We start from the raw sequence: 14875 nt of genomic DNA, 5'->3' as shown, positions 1-14875 counted from the left end.
AATTTATCAGGAAAAATGAATAGGCAAGAATTGCAAAACTGTATTTTGAGGAAAATGGCAGTAATGGGGATTGGCTTTACTAAGCTTCCAAATATATAATGGTTGCAAATGAAATGAGTTTAGAAAATCCAAGACAATCAGCTGAAAAACAATTGGAAATAATAATATAGTTCAATAAGGTGACTAGATACAAGTTTAACATATAAAAATGAATAGTTTTCCCTTACAAACAATAAGGTAGAAAATGTATTATTAAAAGGGTCCCTTTCACCTAGGAATAAACAAAAAATGTGCACAATTCTAAGAATAAGAAGAAAACTTTAAAAACTTGGCTGAAAATATGAGAAAAGAGCAAATTAACATACTCTTTTTCCTGTTGAGAAGGCTTATAAAAATGTCAGTACTCTACAGATTACTCTCTTAATTAGTGAAAACCCAATCAGAATCCCGGTGAGATTATTGTTTTAGAAATTATTTTTTATTATGAAATGTGTATGCAGTAAAAATATACAAAACTTGGATATGCATTCTAAAGAATAACCTATCATCCCAGTTAAGAAACAACAAGTACCTTAAAAGCCCCTCAATGCATCCCTTCCCTCCTTGCATCCCTCCTCAGACATTTTTTTTTCCTTCCTTTATTAGAGAAGTTGTGGGTTTACAGAACATTCATAAAATACAAGATTCTCATTTACCAGCCCACCCCAAAGCTTTGCATTGGTGTGGAACATTTGTTAAAAATGATGATAGCACATTTTTATAATTATACTATTAAAGGCAATGGTTTAACTTAGGCTTCACTGTTTTTGTAGTGTAGGTCCATGGATTAAAAAAAATTTTTATTATTTTACTATATATACAATCTGAATTTCCCCTTTTAATCTTATTCAGATATGTATATTTCATTGCTGTTAATTGCATTCACAGTGTTGTGTTTGGAAGAATTTGAGCAAAATTGGATTTAAGTCTTTTTGGAATGTTTGGTAGAATTCCCCCTGTGAAACCATCTGGTCCTTGGCTTTTCTTTGTTGAGAGGTTGTTGTTCTTTGTTTGTTTGTTTTTTAAAGTTATTTTTTAAAATTTATTTCTCTCCCCCTGCTCTCTTGTGTCTGTCCATTTGCTGTGTGTGTTCTGTGTCTGCTTGTGTCAGTGGCACCTAGAATCTGTCTTGTTTTGTTGTGTCATCTTGCTGCATCAGCTCTCCGTGTGGGCGGTGCCATTCCTGGGCAGGCTGCACTTGTTATGCGCTGGGCGGCTCTCCTTATGGGGTGCACTCCTTGCGTGTGGGGCTCCCCTAGGCAGGGGACGCCCCTGCGTGGCACGGCACTCTTTATGCACATCAGCACTGCGCGGGGGCTGGTTCACCACACGGGTCAGGAGGCCCTGGGTTTTTGAACCTTGGATCTCCCATGTGGTAGATGGATGCCCTATCTGTTGGGCCAAATCCACCTCCTGTTGTTTTTTTTTAAGATTTATTTTATTGATTTCTCCTCACTGCTTATTGTTTTGCATTTGCTGTATCTGTTCCTCCTCCTCGTTTCTTTGGGAGGCACCAGGAGCCAAACCTAGGACCTCTGATGTGGGAGGAAGGTGCCCAGTCGCTTGAGCCACTGCCACTCTCGGCTTTGTTTTGTGTCATTGTTTTCCTCCCCATGTCTCTTGTTGTGTCATCTTGTTGCATCAGCTTGCCAGGCCTTCCCATTGCCTCAGCTCACTGTCTTCTTTAGGAGACACTGGGAACCAAACCAAGAACCTCTCTGTGGGCAGGACCTCAATCACTTGAGCCACATCCACTTCCCTTTTGAGAGGTTATTGATGACTGATTCAATCTCTTTCCTAATACTTGGTTTGTTGAGATCTTTTATGCATATAAATTTTATTTATTTATCTTTTATTTATTTTTATATATCTATATATGCATAAACAATATATATGTCTTTATATAAATATATATATATATATTTATTTATTTATTTGGTAGCTTACATATTTATGTAAGGAAGTACCAGGGATTGAACCTGGGACCTCGTACATGCGAAGCAGGCACTCAGCCACTGAGCTACACCCACTTCACTTCTATTTCTTGGGACAATGTTTGTGTGTTTCTAAGAATTTGTCTATTTCATTTAGGTTATTTGATTTATTGGCATATATTTCATAGTATCTATGTAGAGTCCTTTTTATTTCAGCAGGGTTGGTAATAATGTCCCCCGTTTCAAATCTGATTTTCATTACTTGTGTTCTCTTTTTCTCTTTGTCCTGTAGGTAAAGGTTTGATGATTTTGTTGATCTTTTCAAAGAGCCAGCTTTTGGTTTTGTTGATTTTCTGTTGTTTTTGGTTTCCTATTTCATTTATCTTTGCTCTAATCTTTTGTTATTTTCTTCCTTATACTTGCTTTGGGTTTAGTTTGTTCTTTTTCTAGTTCTTCCAGTGTTGAGGTTAGGTCTCTGATGTGTACAGTCTTTCTTCTTTTTTAATGTAAGCATTTAGTGCTATGACATTTCCCTGTATTTTCATTTTATTCGCCTCAAGATATTTCCTACTTTGGCTTCTGATTTTCTCTTTAAATCATTGGTTATTTAAGAGTATACTGTTTAATTTCCACATATTTGTGAATCTTGCCCTTTCTCCCTCTGTTTCTGTTTTTTTTCCTTTAATTTTTTTTTTTTTATCTCTCTGTTATTGATTTCTAGCTTCATTCCATTGTGGTTGGATAATGTACATTGTATGTTTTCAATATTTGTTAATTTATTGAGACGTATTTTGTGACCCAACATATGACTTTATCCTGGAGAATGATCCATGCGCAGTCAAAAAGAATATGAATTCTGTTTTCTTTGGATGTGGTGTTCTATGTATGTCTGTTAGGTCTAGTTGGTTTCATGCATCATTCACATCATGTACCTCCTTATTTTTCTTCTAACTAGATGTTCTGTCCATTATTGAGAGTGTTATGTTAAAGTCCCCTACTATTAATGTGGAACTGTCAGTTTCTCTCTTCAAATCTGTCAGTATTTGTTTCATATATTTTGGGGCTTTGCTGTTAGGTGCATATATATTTATAATTATTATATCTTCCTTTTGAATTGTCCCCATGTAAGTATGTACTGACCATCTTTGGCCATTGTAACTGTTTCTGACACTTAATGTCTATTTTATCTGATATTAGTATAGCCACCCCTCTTCTCTTTTGGTTGCTTCTTGCATGGTATATTTTTTTCTGTCCTTTCACTGTTAACCTGCTTGTATCGTTGACTTTAAAGTGACTTTCTTGCAGACAGCATAATATATAGTTGGGCTGTGCTTTTTTTTTTTTAATCCATTTTGCCAATCTGCCTTTTGACTGGAGAATTTAATCCATGGACATTTAAAGTCACTATTGATGATACAGGTCTTCTGCCATTTTGCTACTTAATAGCCTTTATAAGCCTTATACCTTTTTTGTCCCTCATTTCCATTAAAGCCTACTTTTATCTTGTATTGTACCATGTCGAGTGCCTACTCATTTCTACCTGGATGTATTTTTCATCTCTTTTCCTTGAGGTTACCAAAGGGTTAGAATTTAACATACATAGTAGAACCTTTAGGTACAGCTCTTTTTCAGTATATCCTCTGATATCCATAACTATTCATCTCTATACTTTCTTGAATAATTATGTAAAGTTCCCAAAGTCTCTGTTGGATTTACAATTAGAAGTGAATAAGGTCATAAACTAAATATTTTTATGGTACTGTCTTTCCAGTCGAGAAACAAAGCATTTTTCTCCATGTGTTAATTTCTTCTTTTAAAAAAGACCCTAATATCTCACGGTTTTATTAAGTTTTAGGTTATTAAGCTTTTATTCATTATTATTTTTTAAAAATATTTCTTTACCATTCCATTACCTTTCTTGTAAGTCTTAATTTGTTCGTTTACACTGTTTATTCATTATTTGCATTCAGTATAATTGAAACTATCCACTTGAGGCTTATCTCCTCTACATCTTCACTGGTCATAAGTTTATCCTCTTATGATGGTGGGGACAAGATTCTAAATCATTTGCTTCCAATTAACAAATACGTATGCTAGTAAGATTTTTAGCACAAATCAAATTTATTTCAATATATGCTGAGATGGCATTGAATTTTTTTTTCCATATCACCAGCCAGTTTCTGCAGTAAAAGTTTTAAATTATTCATTCTCCTATTGTTTTGCTACCTTAGTTTAACTTAAATTTCTGTATAAATTTGGACCTATTTCTGGAATATCAAGTATATTATTTTGTTTTGGGTTTTTGAAATTACACAAGTAGTACATAAATACATTCTTATTTTAAAGTTTCTAACAATAAGTTCCTAGATTATTCTCTAGTTTTCTTTGGTTGACATTTAAATCCTTAGACTACCCTTTTTAGCTACTATCTCATTTATAAACCAGCTGTGAGTTCTGCCGACTACAATATGTAACCATCAACCCTGTCCATTTCTGCACTTTTACAGTCATTAAGACTTCTACATACATTAAGCATTAGTATACCTTCTCAGCCCTCGTCTTATCCCCTAATAACCTATACTCTAGGTTTTATTTCCATGTGTTTATTCTTCATATTTAGTTCATATTAGAGAGACCATGCACTATTTGCCCTTTTGTGTCTGGTCTTTTTCTTAACATAATGTCTTTAGGTTCATCCATGTTATCATATGTTTCCCAATTTCATTTCTTATAGCAACGTAATATTCCATTTGTTTATCCATTCATTAGTTAATGGACACTTGGGTTGTTTCCATCTTTTGGCAATTGTGAATAATGCTGCTCTGAGCATCAGTGTGCAAATGTTCGTTCATGTCACAGTTTTCAGTTCTTCTGGATATATTCCTAGTGGAAGAATTGCGATGTCATATGACAGTTCTATATTTAGCTTCCTTAGGAACTGCCAAACTGTATTCCACAGAGACTGCTACATTTTACATTCCACCAGCAGTGAGGGAGTGTACCTATTTCTTTACATCCTCTCCAGGATAGTTTGCTTTTTACATATAGGTCATTCATACCTGTGAAGTATTTTTATATCTGCATTGAAATAGATAACTACCTTTACTTCCCCCCCTAAAGGTTAATCATTTTTGCCCATTGATTTAAATACCATCTTTATCAAAACCTGTTTTCTTGTGTTTCCACATTTTATATTTTGTCCCACTGATCTATACTTTTATTCCTATCTTGCTATTTATTACACTATTTTAATTACCAAAGTTGTGCTTTAAATTTTGATATCTAGTAAGGCAAATCAATCATTATTGTTCCTTTTCCAATTTTTTTTGGCAGAGTATTACGTTTGCATTTTATTTTCTGTAAGATTCAGTCATCATTCATTTATAAAACTCTGCTGAGGGAAGCAGATGTGGCTCAAGCAATTGGGCTCCTGTCTACCATATAGGAGATCCAGGGTTTGATACCCAGGGCCTCCTGGTGAAGGCAAGCTGGCCCGTGTGGTGAGCTGGCCCAAGTGGAGTGGTGGCCTGTGCAGAGTACTGCCCCGTGCAGGAATGCTGACCCAGGCGCAGAGTTGACACAACAAGATGATGTAACAAAAAGAGACACAGAAGAGACAATAAGAGATGTAGCAGATCAGGAAGCTGAGGTGGCACAAGAGAATGATCGCCTATCTCCCACTCCGGAAGGTCCCAGGATTGGTTCCTGGAGCTGCCTAATGAGAATACAAGCAGACAGAGAATAACACATACGGAGTGGACACAGAGAGCAGATGGGGGTGGAATAAATAAAAAATAACTCAAGAGTATGCGGATTGAGACAGAAGATTACACATGCACTTCTGAGCTCATTTTCTTCCTTTAGAACTAAAGAAAATGAATTAAACACACATACAAGGACAACGAGAACAGGAGAGAAGATGATAGCAATGAAAATTTGAAAGCACCAAAGAATGTGGATGCCTAGTACTTGATTAGCAAAGCCAAGGCAGCAAGAGGAAGCTGACAGCCAACCTTATATATTGAACAGAACCCTCGAAAGGCAGAGAGTTGGCACTGGGGTGTGGCAGGGGGAGCAGATAGTGAAAGCTGTCTGAGAAGCAGTTAAATCCCTAAATCCTTTACCCAGTTCATCTTCTCTATGCAGTGGTGCCTCTTCTAGCACAAGACTAGATGTTTATCTTCTGCAGAAGGTAAAAGAATGCATCTCTGGTTTTAAGAACTTGGCATAATTGATGGCGCAAGTCAGGGGGATTAAATGAATATCTGCATTCTGAAAATTGAATACTAACTTTTCAATCGTTTCCCCACTCAGCGCCCAGATGTTTAGCAGCCAGTGTTACACTCTCCAGGCAGGAGATTGTAAGACTTTTCAGGGGAATCTGATCGATCCAAGGGGGAATAAATAAGACTGTCTTGGGAGGGACTTCCCCAATAATCTTAATGCAGTGACCTTCCAATCAGCCTTTGATTCTTGTGAATTAAAAAGCAAGAATTATCAGACATCTGCAAAAGCCGAAGCAGATTTGGCTCAACAGATAGAGCACCCGCCTACCATATGGGAGGTCCAGGGTTCAAACCTAGGGCCTCCCGACCTGTGTGGTGAGCTGGCCCACGCGCAATGCTGATGCGCGCAAGGAGTGCTGTGCCATGCAGGGGTGTCCCCCCGCATAGGGGAGCCCCAAGTGCAAGGAGTGTGTCCCTCAAGGAGAGCCGCCCCATGCGAAAAAAGTGCAGCCTACCCAGGAGTGGCGCTGCACACACGGAGAGCTGATGCAGCAAGATGACGCATCAAAAGAGACAGATTCCCGGTGCCGCTGACAAGAATGCAAGTGAACACAGAAGAATACACAGCGAATGAACACAGAGAGCAGACAATGGAGGGGGCAGGGGAAGGAGAGAGAAATAAATTAAAAATAAATATTTAAAAGCAAAAAACTTCTATCATTAACTCACAGTGAAATAAAAGAAGACTAACAAAACAGGGGCTAAACAAACGAAAAATACTCAGAGAACAAAAACATCTCTTAGAAATTGAAAACCTGAGAGAAAAACCTTGATTCAAGTAATTGAAGTATTAAAAGAGCAAGTTGAGGAAATCTCCCCAAATGGAACAGAGGTGTAAAATGTAAGAGAAAAGAAAATCAGAAGACCAATGCAGGAGGTCCAATACCTGAATATGAGCAGCTTCAGAGAGATTAGGGACATGAAGGGGAGAAAATTCTCAACAAAATAAATTGATAAAATTTCCCAGTACTGAAGAACTTGAGTTGCCAGATTATAAGGGCTTATCAAGTGGCCAACACAGTCACTGAAAATGTACCCATATTTAATTGTATTGTCAGTACAGTGAAATATTCAGTCACCATTAAAAATGTTAAGTTATGGGTAGTGCTGCTGTGAAATGTTTTTTTTTAAGATTTATTTATTTCCCCTTCCCCCCCGTCCCGGTTGTCTGTTCTCTGTCTTTTTGCTTTATCTTCTTCTTTGTCCACTTCTGTTGTTGTCAGCGGCATGGGAATCTGTGTTTCTTTTTGTTGAGTCATCTTGTTGTGTCAGCTCTCCATGTGTGCAGCGCCATTCTTGGGCAGGCTGCACTTTCTTTTGCGCTGGGCGGCTCTCCCTATGGGGCACATTCCTTGCGTGTAGGGCTCCCCTACGCGGGGGACACCCCTGCATAGCATGGTACTCCTTGCGCGCATCAGCACTGCGCATGGGCCAGCTCCACACAGGTGCTGTGAAATTCTTGTATGTATTTTTTGGCATGTATTTATAGTTAAGTAAATTGAGGGAAGCAGATGTGGCTCCTGCCTACCAGATGGGAGGTTGCTGTTCAGATCCTGGTGCCTACTAAAGAAGAAGACAGTGAGCTGGTGTGATGGGCAGGCTCAGCAAACTGACACAAGAGACACAAAAAGAAAAAATATAATGAGAGACCCAACAAAGCAGGGAGCAGAGGTTCACAGTGCCTCCTAAGTAAGATAGTGGACTGACGCAACAGGCAGGCATGGCAAGCTGAGGCAACAAGAGATGCAGGAAGGGAAAACATGAGAGATCCAATAAAGCAGGGAGCAGAGGTGGCTCAAGTGATTAGACACCGCCGTCCCACATCAGAAATCCCAGGTTCAGCTCCCAGTGCCTCATAAAGAAACAAGGAAGATGAACAGACGCAGCAAGTGCAAACAAGAAGGGAGTGGGGAGAAATACTTATTTTTAAAAAATGGTAAATTGAGAGGAGTGGATGTGGCTCAAGCAGTTGAATGCCTGCTTCCTACATGGAAGGTCCCGGGTTCAGTTCCTGGTGCCTCCTAAAAACAAAAATAAGCAACAAGCAAATTAAAAAAAAAAAACTCAGGGAGCTGATGTGGCTTAGTGGTTTAGTGCCAGCTTCCCACTTATGAGGTCCCCAGGTTCATTCCCTGGCCCCACTCCCCCGCCCCCACACACAAAAGTAAACTGATTCATGGAAAGGTGTTTTGAGGTTGATGTTAATTAAAATGAGCAGACTAAAACTATGTTAGCATTGATTTTAAAAAAATTGTATGTGTGTACATCAAGGCTTAGGGAAAGAATGTGATATTTGTAAGTAGTTGGTATTTTCCTTCTGGCTTTTTATTTTGAAGTACTTTCAAACCTACAGGATGGTTAGAAAAATAAAGCAAATCCAACATACCTTGAATCTTCCAGATACCCAAATCACTGATTTTAACATTTTGCTACATTTGTATATCATCCATCCATTGATCCATCCATCTTTGTTTGACTTGTCTATTTATCAATCCATTTTCTGAACATTTGAGTGTAGATTGTATACATATCATGCACTTTAAACACTTAATGCTGGCATGTACATTTCCTAAAAATGAAGATATTCACTTATGTAATCAACCTAAGTGTAGTTTTCAAATTCAAGAAATTTATCATTGATATGCAGCTTACAGTCTCTATTCCAGTTTTTTCCTATGGCCTAATACCCCTTTGAGCCTTTTCTTTTCCCTTGCTAGATCCCATCCTGGATCATGTATTCCATTTAATTGTCATTGTCTCTTAAGTTGTTCACTTGTTTTTTTTAATTGTGGAAACATATATGTAACATAAACTTTTTTCATTTCACCCCATTCCGAGCATAACATTTAGTGATATTTTTCATGTTCACAATATTGCAGTATTTTCATGTTCCATTCCTAAAACTTCCCCATTTCTCCAAACAGAGAACCTATACTTATGCATTAGCTCCCCATTCCCCTTGTCCCCTGCCTCTGGCCACCTGTACTCTAATTTCTGTCTCTATGAGCTCATATATTTTCACAATATCTTTATAGTTACCACAGGGCTTAAATATAACATTCTAAATCTATAATGGTCTTATTTGCTCTGATACCAACTTAAAAAAATATGCAAACTATGTTCCTTTACCCCTCCATCCCTCCACCTTTATGTAGTTTTTGTCACAAATTACACGTTTATACATTATGAGTCCAAAACCACTGATTTATCAATATATATATTATACAATTGCTGTTTAGATCATATAGTAAGTAAAAAGTGGAGTTACAAACCAAAAATACAATAGTACTGGCATTTATATTTACCTACGTTACCCTCCTTGGAGATCCTTATTTCTTCATGTGGCTTCGTTCTATTATCTACAGTTCATTCCTTTCAAACTGCCGAATTGTCTTCAGCATCGCTTATAGGACTGGTCTAGTGGTATGATGAACTCTCCCAGCTTTTGTTTATCTGGTAATTCTTAATTTCTTCCTCATTTTTGAAAGACAGTTTTGCTAGATATAGAATTCTTGATTGGCAGTCATTTGCTTTCAACGTTTTTTTTTTTTTTTTAGAATGTACTGGGGATTGAAACTGAGACCTCGTATGTGGGAAACACATGCTCCACTGCTTGCTGAGCTACATCTGCTCCCCAAGCATCTTGGATGTGTATATTTATGTTAAATTTGGGAAGCTTTCAGCTATTATTTCTTCGAATATTCTCTCTGGCCCTTCCTCTTTCTTTTTTTAAAACTCCCACAATGTGTATATTGGTATGCTTGGTGGTGTCTGTTGTAGTTTTCTAATTGCTGAAGCAAATGCCATGCAGTGGGTTGGCTTGAACAATGCGGGTTTATTGGCTCACAGTTTTGAGGCTAGGAGAAGCCCAAAGACATGGACTTCTAGAAGATTGGCATTTTGGTCCTTGGCTTTTCTATTGTATAATGCACATGGCAGCCATTCCTGGCTTCTCTTTTTTCTTCTGGGTTCCGTTGACTTCCAGCTTCTGACTGCTCCTGTGGCCTCTCTCTCTGCTACCTTCCTTATAAGGTCTTCAGTAATAGGATTAAGACCTGTTCTGGGGAAACGGACTTTGGCCCAGTGGTTAGGGCGTCTGTCTACCATATGGGAGGTCCGCGGTTCAAACCCCGGGCGTCTGTCTACCATATGGGAGGTCCGCGGTTCAAACCCCGGGCCTCCTTGACCCGTGTGGAGCTGGCCATGCGCAGTGCTGATGCGCGCAAGGAGTGCCGTGCCACGCAAGGGTGTCCCCTGCGTGCGGGAGCCCCGCGCGCGCCCGTGAGGAAAGCCGCCCAGCGTGAAAAAGAAAGTGCAGCCTGCCCAGGAATGGCGCCACCCACACTTCCCGTGCCGCTGATGACAACAGAAGCAGACAAAGAAACAAGACGCAGCAAATAGACACCAAGAACAGACAACCAGGGGACGGGGGGAAATTAAATAAATAAATCTTTTTTTAAAAAAAAAAAAAAAAAAGACCTGTTCTGTTTCAGCTGGGCCACACTGCAGTTGTAGTAACCGCATCAAAAGGCCCTATTTACAAGAGTCCAAACCCACAGGAATGATTTCAGTTGTCTTATCTTCAAGTTCACAGATTCTTTATTCTTCCAGCTCCAATCTGCTGTTGGACCGGACCCCTCTAGGAAATTTTAAACTTCTGTTTCTGTGGTTTTTATCTCTCTCTGGTTGCTTTTCGTAATTTCCATCTCTCTATTGATATTCTCTATTGATAACATCTGTCATTTTCCTGATTTCTTTTAGTCCTTTGTCCATATTTTCCTTATTTCTTTGAGCATTTTTAGGACCATTTTAAAAAGTCTTTGTCTAGTATGTTCCTAGTCTGGTCTTTGTCATTGATGGTTTCTAATATTATACTTTAATCTTACCCTTTCCCTGGGCCATCACATCCTGTTTCTTTATATGTTTATAACTTTTGGTTGAAACCTGGACAATTTGATATGTTATCTCTGGAATTTAGACTCTGAAGTGTCCTTTAAGCTTGCATCCAAGTAGTATTATGACAGAGCTTCCTTTGATTGCCAGGAGCTAACAACAACGGAAAAAAAAAAAAAGGAAAATAAGAAAACACGTTTCCCAGTTTTTTCGGATTGAATTGTGCAAGTGCTGTCCTTCAGGGATTATCCACACAGCGAGTTTAGAGAACAACTCCAGGACAGAGTATAAGGGCCTCATTGATCATTTCTGCACATGCTGGTGTGTGGACCTGGGAATTCCCCCTTTTACATGGTTCTGAATGTCCCGTTTTGGAAACCAGTCTCAGGTAGCACGACTTGTCTGCTTTCCCACAGTGTTTTGTGCGATGGTTCTGGGATGGTGAGTCCCTTAGGTCACTATCAGATAGATTGGGCCAAAAATACATGCTGCTAGTATGTGCACAAGCATTTTTCTCTACTCCCTCTGGCACTGGGACCGGGGATTCATGTACTGGGAATGTGGGCTGGCTCCAGACTGAGCCGATGAGGGGTAGGGGAGGGGCCAGCCAGGGTGCCACAAGATCCTACTGCTTTTTTTTTTTTTAAATGTTTTTTATTTTTTTCTCTCCCTTCTCCCCCACCTCCCCACTTGTCTACTCCCTGTGTCCATTCGCTGTGTGTTCTTCTGTGACTGCTTTTATCCTTATCAGCGGTACCGGGAATCTGTGTTTCTTTTTGTTGCGTCATCTTGTGTCAGCTCTCCGTGTGTGCGGCCCCATTCTTGGACAGGCTGCACTTTCTTTCGCCCTGGGCGGCTCTCCTTATGGGGTGCACTTCTTGCGCATGGGGCTCCCCTATGCGGGGGACACCCCTGCGTGGCAGGGCACTCCTTGCGCGCATCAGCACTGTGCATGGGCCAGCTGCACACGGGTCAACGGGGCCTGGGGTTTGAACCACAGACCTCCCATGTGGTAGACGGATGCCCTATCCATTGGGCCAAGTCCGCTTCCCCCTACTGCTTTTAAGTAGTCTTTTTCTTGATTAGCATTCACCCTGTTACTGCAATCCATTAACTGTTTACTGGAGCTTTGCCAAAGGTGTTTCTGCCAGTTCTTGCTGCTTGTTCAAAGCTGTGGGGAGAATGGAACCCTGAAGTATCTCACTCTGCTATATTAAACAGGGCAGGAGTATTTGATATTATAATTAGTTATTCTTTTGTGTAAATTAGCATTTAATAAAAGGGAAAGAAAGACACAGGTTTCTGGTAATTATGTTGCTATCCTAAAGAAGGTTTCCCTATCCTAGAAATTTTGTTCTCCCAAATTGGGATAGTTAAGGTGATTAGGTAATGCTGGAGACAAAAGATAGAAGATAAACTTTTTGTTGTTTTTTTTCTTAGATTTATCATAAGGTAAGTCATTTCACGACTGACTCCTTTACTTTCAAATGTAACATTCATGGAGATGTGAATATGTAATACATTCTTTCTCTTCTTTCTATTTCCTAGGTTTTTGTGGAGACCCTGGATAAATGTTTTGAAAATGTTTGTGAGTTGGATTTGATCTTCCATATGGATAAGGTACATTCTATCCCAGACCACAAGTACTGAAAACTAAGAGTCTAGGACATCTTTAGTCATTTCAACACCTTCATGTTTTTTGTTTATTCTTTTTTCACTCTGAGAACAGAACTGGTTTTACTTTATAAGTTAAATTTAGTAGTCTTTGGTTTTTCTTTTAGTAAGATCTGATATCAATTTTAATGTAAACAAGATTATTACTGGGCCTCTATCATGGTGCATCTGTTCTCAGAAATCTTAGTATAGGGTGCTGAGTCACTAGAATAACTGGCTGCCAGCCAAAGGTGATATAAATTGTTTTATGCTGATTATTAAATGGATTCCTGTGTGGATACCTGTTGCTTACCAGACTTAGATGAATCTTGCATCTCAGAGTGTAGTTTAAGGAATAGGCTTTACTGGGGCCACCACTGGGAAAAGGGGAAATTTCCAAGCAAGAAAAAAGCAGGCACAGTTTCCCCATTCTTTCTCACCATGAGCGGTGTGTTGGGGCCAGTCTCTGCTGGAGAGAATCTCCCTGCACCCCCCTCATTGCTCTCTTTTTATTAGGGAACACTGTGAGATTTAGCATAGAACACTGTGTGCATAGCCTTACCAATGAAGAGATGCACGAACTGCTTAGACCCAAGACAATCTGTTGAAGTGCCAGCTATAGGTTTTTAAATAAATATTCTTTATTAAGTTACAGAAATTCCTCCTCATCCTACTTGCTAAGAGTTTTTCATTATGAAAGAATGTTAAAATTTATCTTAAGTTTTTTCTCCATCTCCCAAAGTAATCATGGGTTTTTTCTCCATATCATTCTAATGTTTTTTAAATATCTGTGATGATGCTCACTAAAGCAGTAAAGTAATTCTGGTCCCAACTGTTATATTATCATTGCTTTAAAAGGAAATGAAAGGTCATTAAAATGCTGTTCTCCTTTGAATGTCTTATCTTCAGATAAGTTCTATGAAGTATTTGCTGTTGCTGCAAACTTCTTTTTTATAGTTTAAAATTATTTTTACCTGTTCACATGACACCAGGAAATGGCTGTCCATATCTCATAAGGTTTTTGAAAAATGATGATGCTAGAAGTCCAAATTCCATCCTCCTCACAGAATTTCTGAAAGTGCCTTCCAGCAGGTGATTTTCTTTTAGTGGGAAATCAAATTTATCTTTGCCTTGTATAGAGCATTGCTAATTCAGGTATACTTTCTCTTGATAGTAGAAAATCATGTTTTTACTTAGATAGGCAAAGGACCTGCCCTAAGACAATAGTAGTATCACTTTGAATTTCACCCTTCTGAATTGAAGACTCTCCCAACCTCAAGGTCAGAAACTCCCATAAGTCCCTAGGCTTTTATGTGACTAGATTGTCACATAGTCTATAAAAGATTCATGTTAAATTCAAAGACATAAGTAGGTAGAAAATGAAAGGATGGGAAAAAAATATACCATGCAAGTAGTAACTGAAAAAGAACTGAGGTGGCTATACTAATATCAGATAAATTAGACTTTAAGTCAAAAACTATTATGAGGGACAAAGACAGTCATTATATACTGATAAAGGGTTCAATTCAACAAGAAGATACAACAATTATAAATATATATGTACCTAACTGCAGATCCCCAAAATATAGAAGCAGATACTGGAAAGCAGATGTGGCTCAACTGATAGAGCATCCGCCTACCATACAGGAGGTCCAGGGTTCAAACCCAGGGCCTCCTGGTGCATGTGGTGAGCTGACCCATGCTCAGTGGTGCCGAATGCAAGGAGTGCCATGCCACACAGGGGTGTCCTCCGCATAGGGGAGCCCCATGCACAAGGAGTGCACCTCGCAAGGAGAGCCGCCCCACACGAAAAAGCACAGCCTGCCCAGGAGTGGCGCTGCACACATGGAGAGCTGACACAGTAAGATGATGCAACAAAGAATTACAAATTCCTGGTGCTGCCAAGAATGCAAGCGGACACAAAAGAACACACAGTGAATGGACACAGAGAGCAGGCAAGGGGGGGGGGGGAGAGAAATAAATAGAAATAATTAAAAAACAAACAAAACCAGGGGAACTTAACCTTAAAAAAACAACAACAAATGCTGACATATTTGAAGGGAGAAATAG

At 39.1% G+C, this 14875-nt stretch overlaps 1 protein-coding gene across 1 annotated transcript in view; it reads left to right on the top strand.

The window, feature by feature from the left end:
• LOC105744133 (actin related protein 2/3 complex inhibitor) overlaps nucleotides 1-14875 on the top strand; it is an 89317-nt gene that overhangs the window by 21488 nt on the left and 52954 nt on the right. The window contains exon 8 of the mRNA XM_058294692.2: nucleotides 12701-12772. Within this exon, the coding sequence (XP_058150675.1) occupies nucleotides 12701-12772 (72 nt within the window). The remainder of the gene's footprint in view (nucleotides 1-12700; nucleotides 12773-14875) is intronic.

Source organism: Dasypus novemcinctus, chromosome 3 (assembly GCF_030445035.2).
Source record: "Dasypus novemcinctus isolate mDasNov1 chromosome 3, mDasNov1.1.hap2, whole genome shotgun sequence".
Taxonomy (NCBI): domain Eukaryota; kingdom Metazoa; phylum Chordata; class Mammalia; order Cingulata; family Dasypodidae; genus Dasypus; species Dasypus novemcinctus.
The sequence above is the reverse complement of the archived record's forward strand: the minus strand, read 5'-3'. Positions and strand labels throughout refer to the sequence as shown.